This window comes from Pinus tabuliformis, chromosome 5_2 (assembly GCF_031772625.1).
Source record: "Pinus tabuliformis cultivar Carrire ecotype Pingquan chromosome 5_2, CPIR1, whole genome shotgun sequence".
Taxonomy (NCBI): domain Eukaryota; kingdom Viridiplantae; phylum Streptophyta; class Pinopsida; order Pinales; family Pinaceae; genus Pinus; species Pinus tabuliformis.
Window position 1 is genome coordinate 1,100,725,457 of NC_142306.1, and position 1,202 is coordinate 1,100,726,658.

General features: G+C 50.0%; 1 protein-coding gene across 1 annotated transcript; it reads right to left on the reverse strand.

Moving 5' to 3' along the window:
- Positions 1 to 251: 251 nt before the first annotated feature.
- LOC149163081 (uncharacterized) lies at positions 252 to 911 on the reverse strand. Its single transcript, XM_089435338.1, has one exon. It carries the CDS (start codon positions 909 to 911, stop codon positions 252 to 254), a length of 660 nt encoding a protein of 219 aa, XP_089291464.1.
- Positions 912 to 1,202: the final 291 nt, after the last annotated feature.

The window sequence follows — 1,202 nt, forward strand, 5'->3', positions numbered from 1 at the left end:
GAAACCGATTGTGATAAAGAAGTAGGAGATGTACAAATATATGAAAGGGAAGCATGAGCTTCAGAAATACCAGATACAGGAGAAGAGAGAGTGGGGGATGTAGATAACATACCCGATCTCGAGATGTTCTCCAATGTTGGACCGGTACTCGCAGGGGGAGGAGATGAAGATGGGTTTGTGGCAGGGAGTCCCTTATCAGTGCTCACTGTCTCCTGAGTTCCCCGAGTGTCCACCGCTTCCTTGTCGATCGTTCAAGGTACAACGCCATTGTCATGTCGTGTAAGGTTACCACAAGGATGCTCTGACTCCAAACCCTGATCAAGGCCCCTGATCTTTTGCAAGAGGGGGCAGTCCTTGAATAAGTGCCCCACTTTGTGGCATCTGCAGCATCGATATGGAATGCCTTCATAATCAATGATCTGCTTGCGAGATGTGTCCCTCCACTGTATCGTGATGAACTCCTGTAAGCCGCCCTGAGTATCAAGGTTGATAAGAATCTGGGCATAAGCCATCATGCCTGTGTGTAGATAGGACTTGTCATAATCCATGAAGGTGCCAATAGCATTACCTATCCGCCTGAAAATCTCCTCACACCAATATTGTAGAGGGAGACCCGAGAGCCGAATCCATACTGGTCCAATACCTATTTGCTCAATCTCTGGATCAAAAAGGGGCGTCCAGCGCTTCAGGAGTATCGGGGCGTGCTCAAAGTGCCAGTAGGAGGATAATACCCAGTTGGTGTGATCAGCATGAGCGAATCTCAGTGCGAACCATCCCCTCACGAATGTCTGCACGAAGGGGATATCCACCAGATGGTGACCCCAAACCTCTGAAGCCCAGACTTTCAAACGGGCAGCCGTGTAGTTCCGACCTCTGATGTAACCAACCAAGACTCTGTCGACGAAATCCATAGTCTCTCCCCACTATATGTCCTCTTCGAGTCTGAGAAAGATATCATCCGCCTTGGACTTGTAACACTTGTACTTCTTCTTAGATACCTGAGGAGGTGGTTGATGTTGTACCCGGTTCGATTGAGGGCCAAAAGCCGCGAGGGGAGGGTTAGGGTTACCAACAGATGGAGGAATAGTACTGGTGAGAGGCGGAACGACGGTAAAACTGCCAGAAGGAGGAACAGATGTGGCCTGAGGGGGGAAACTGACAAATCCGACTGTCACCGATGGGGGGGTACCCTGTGAGCTCGA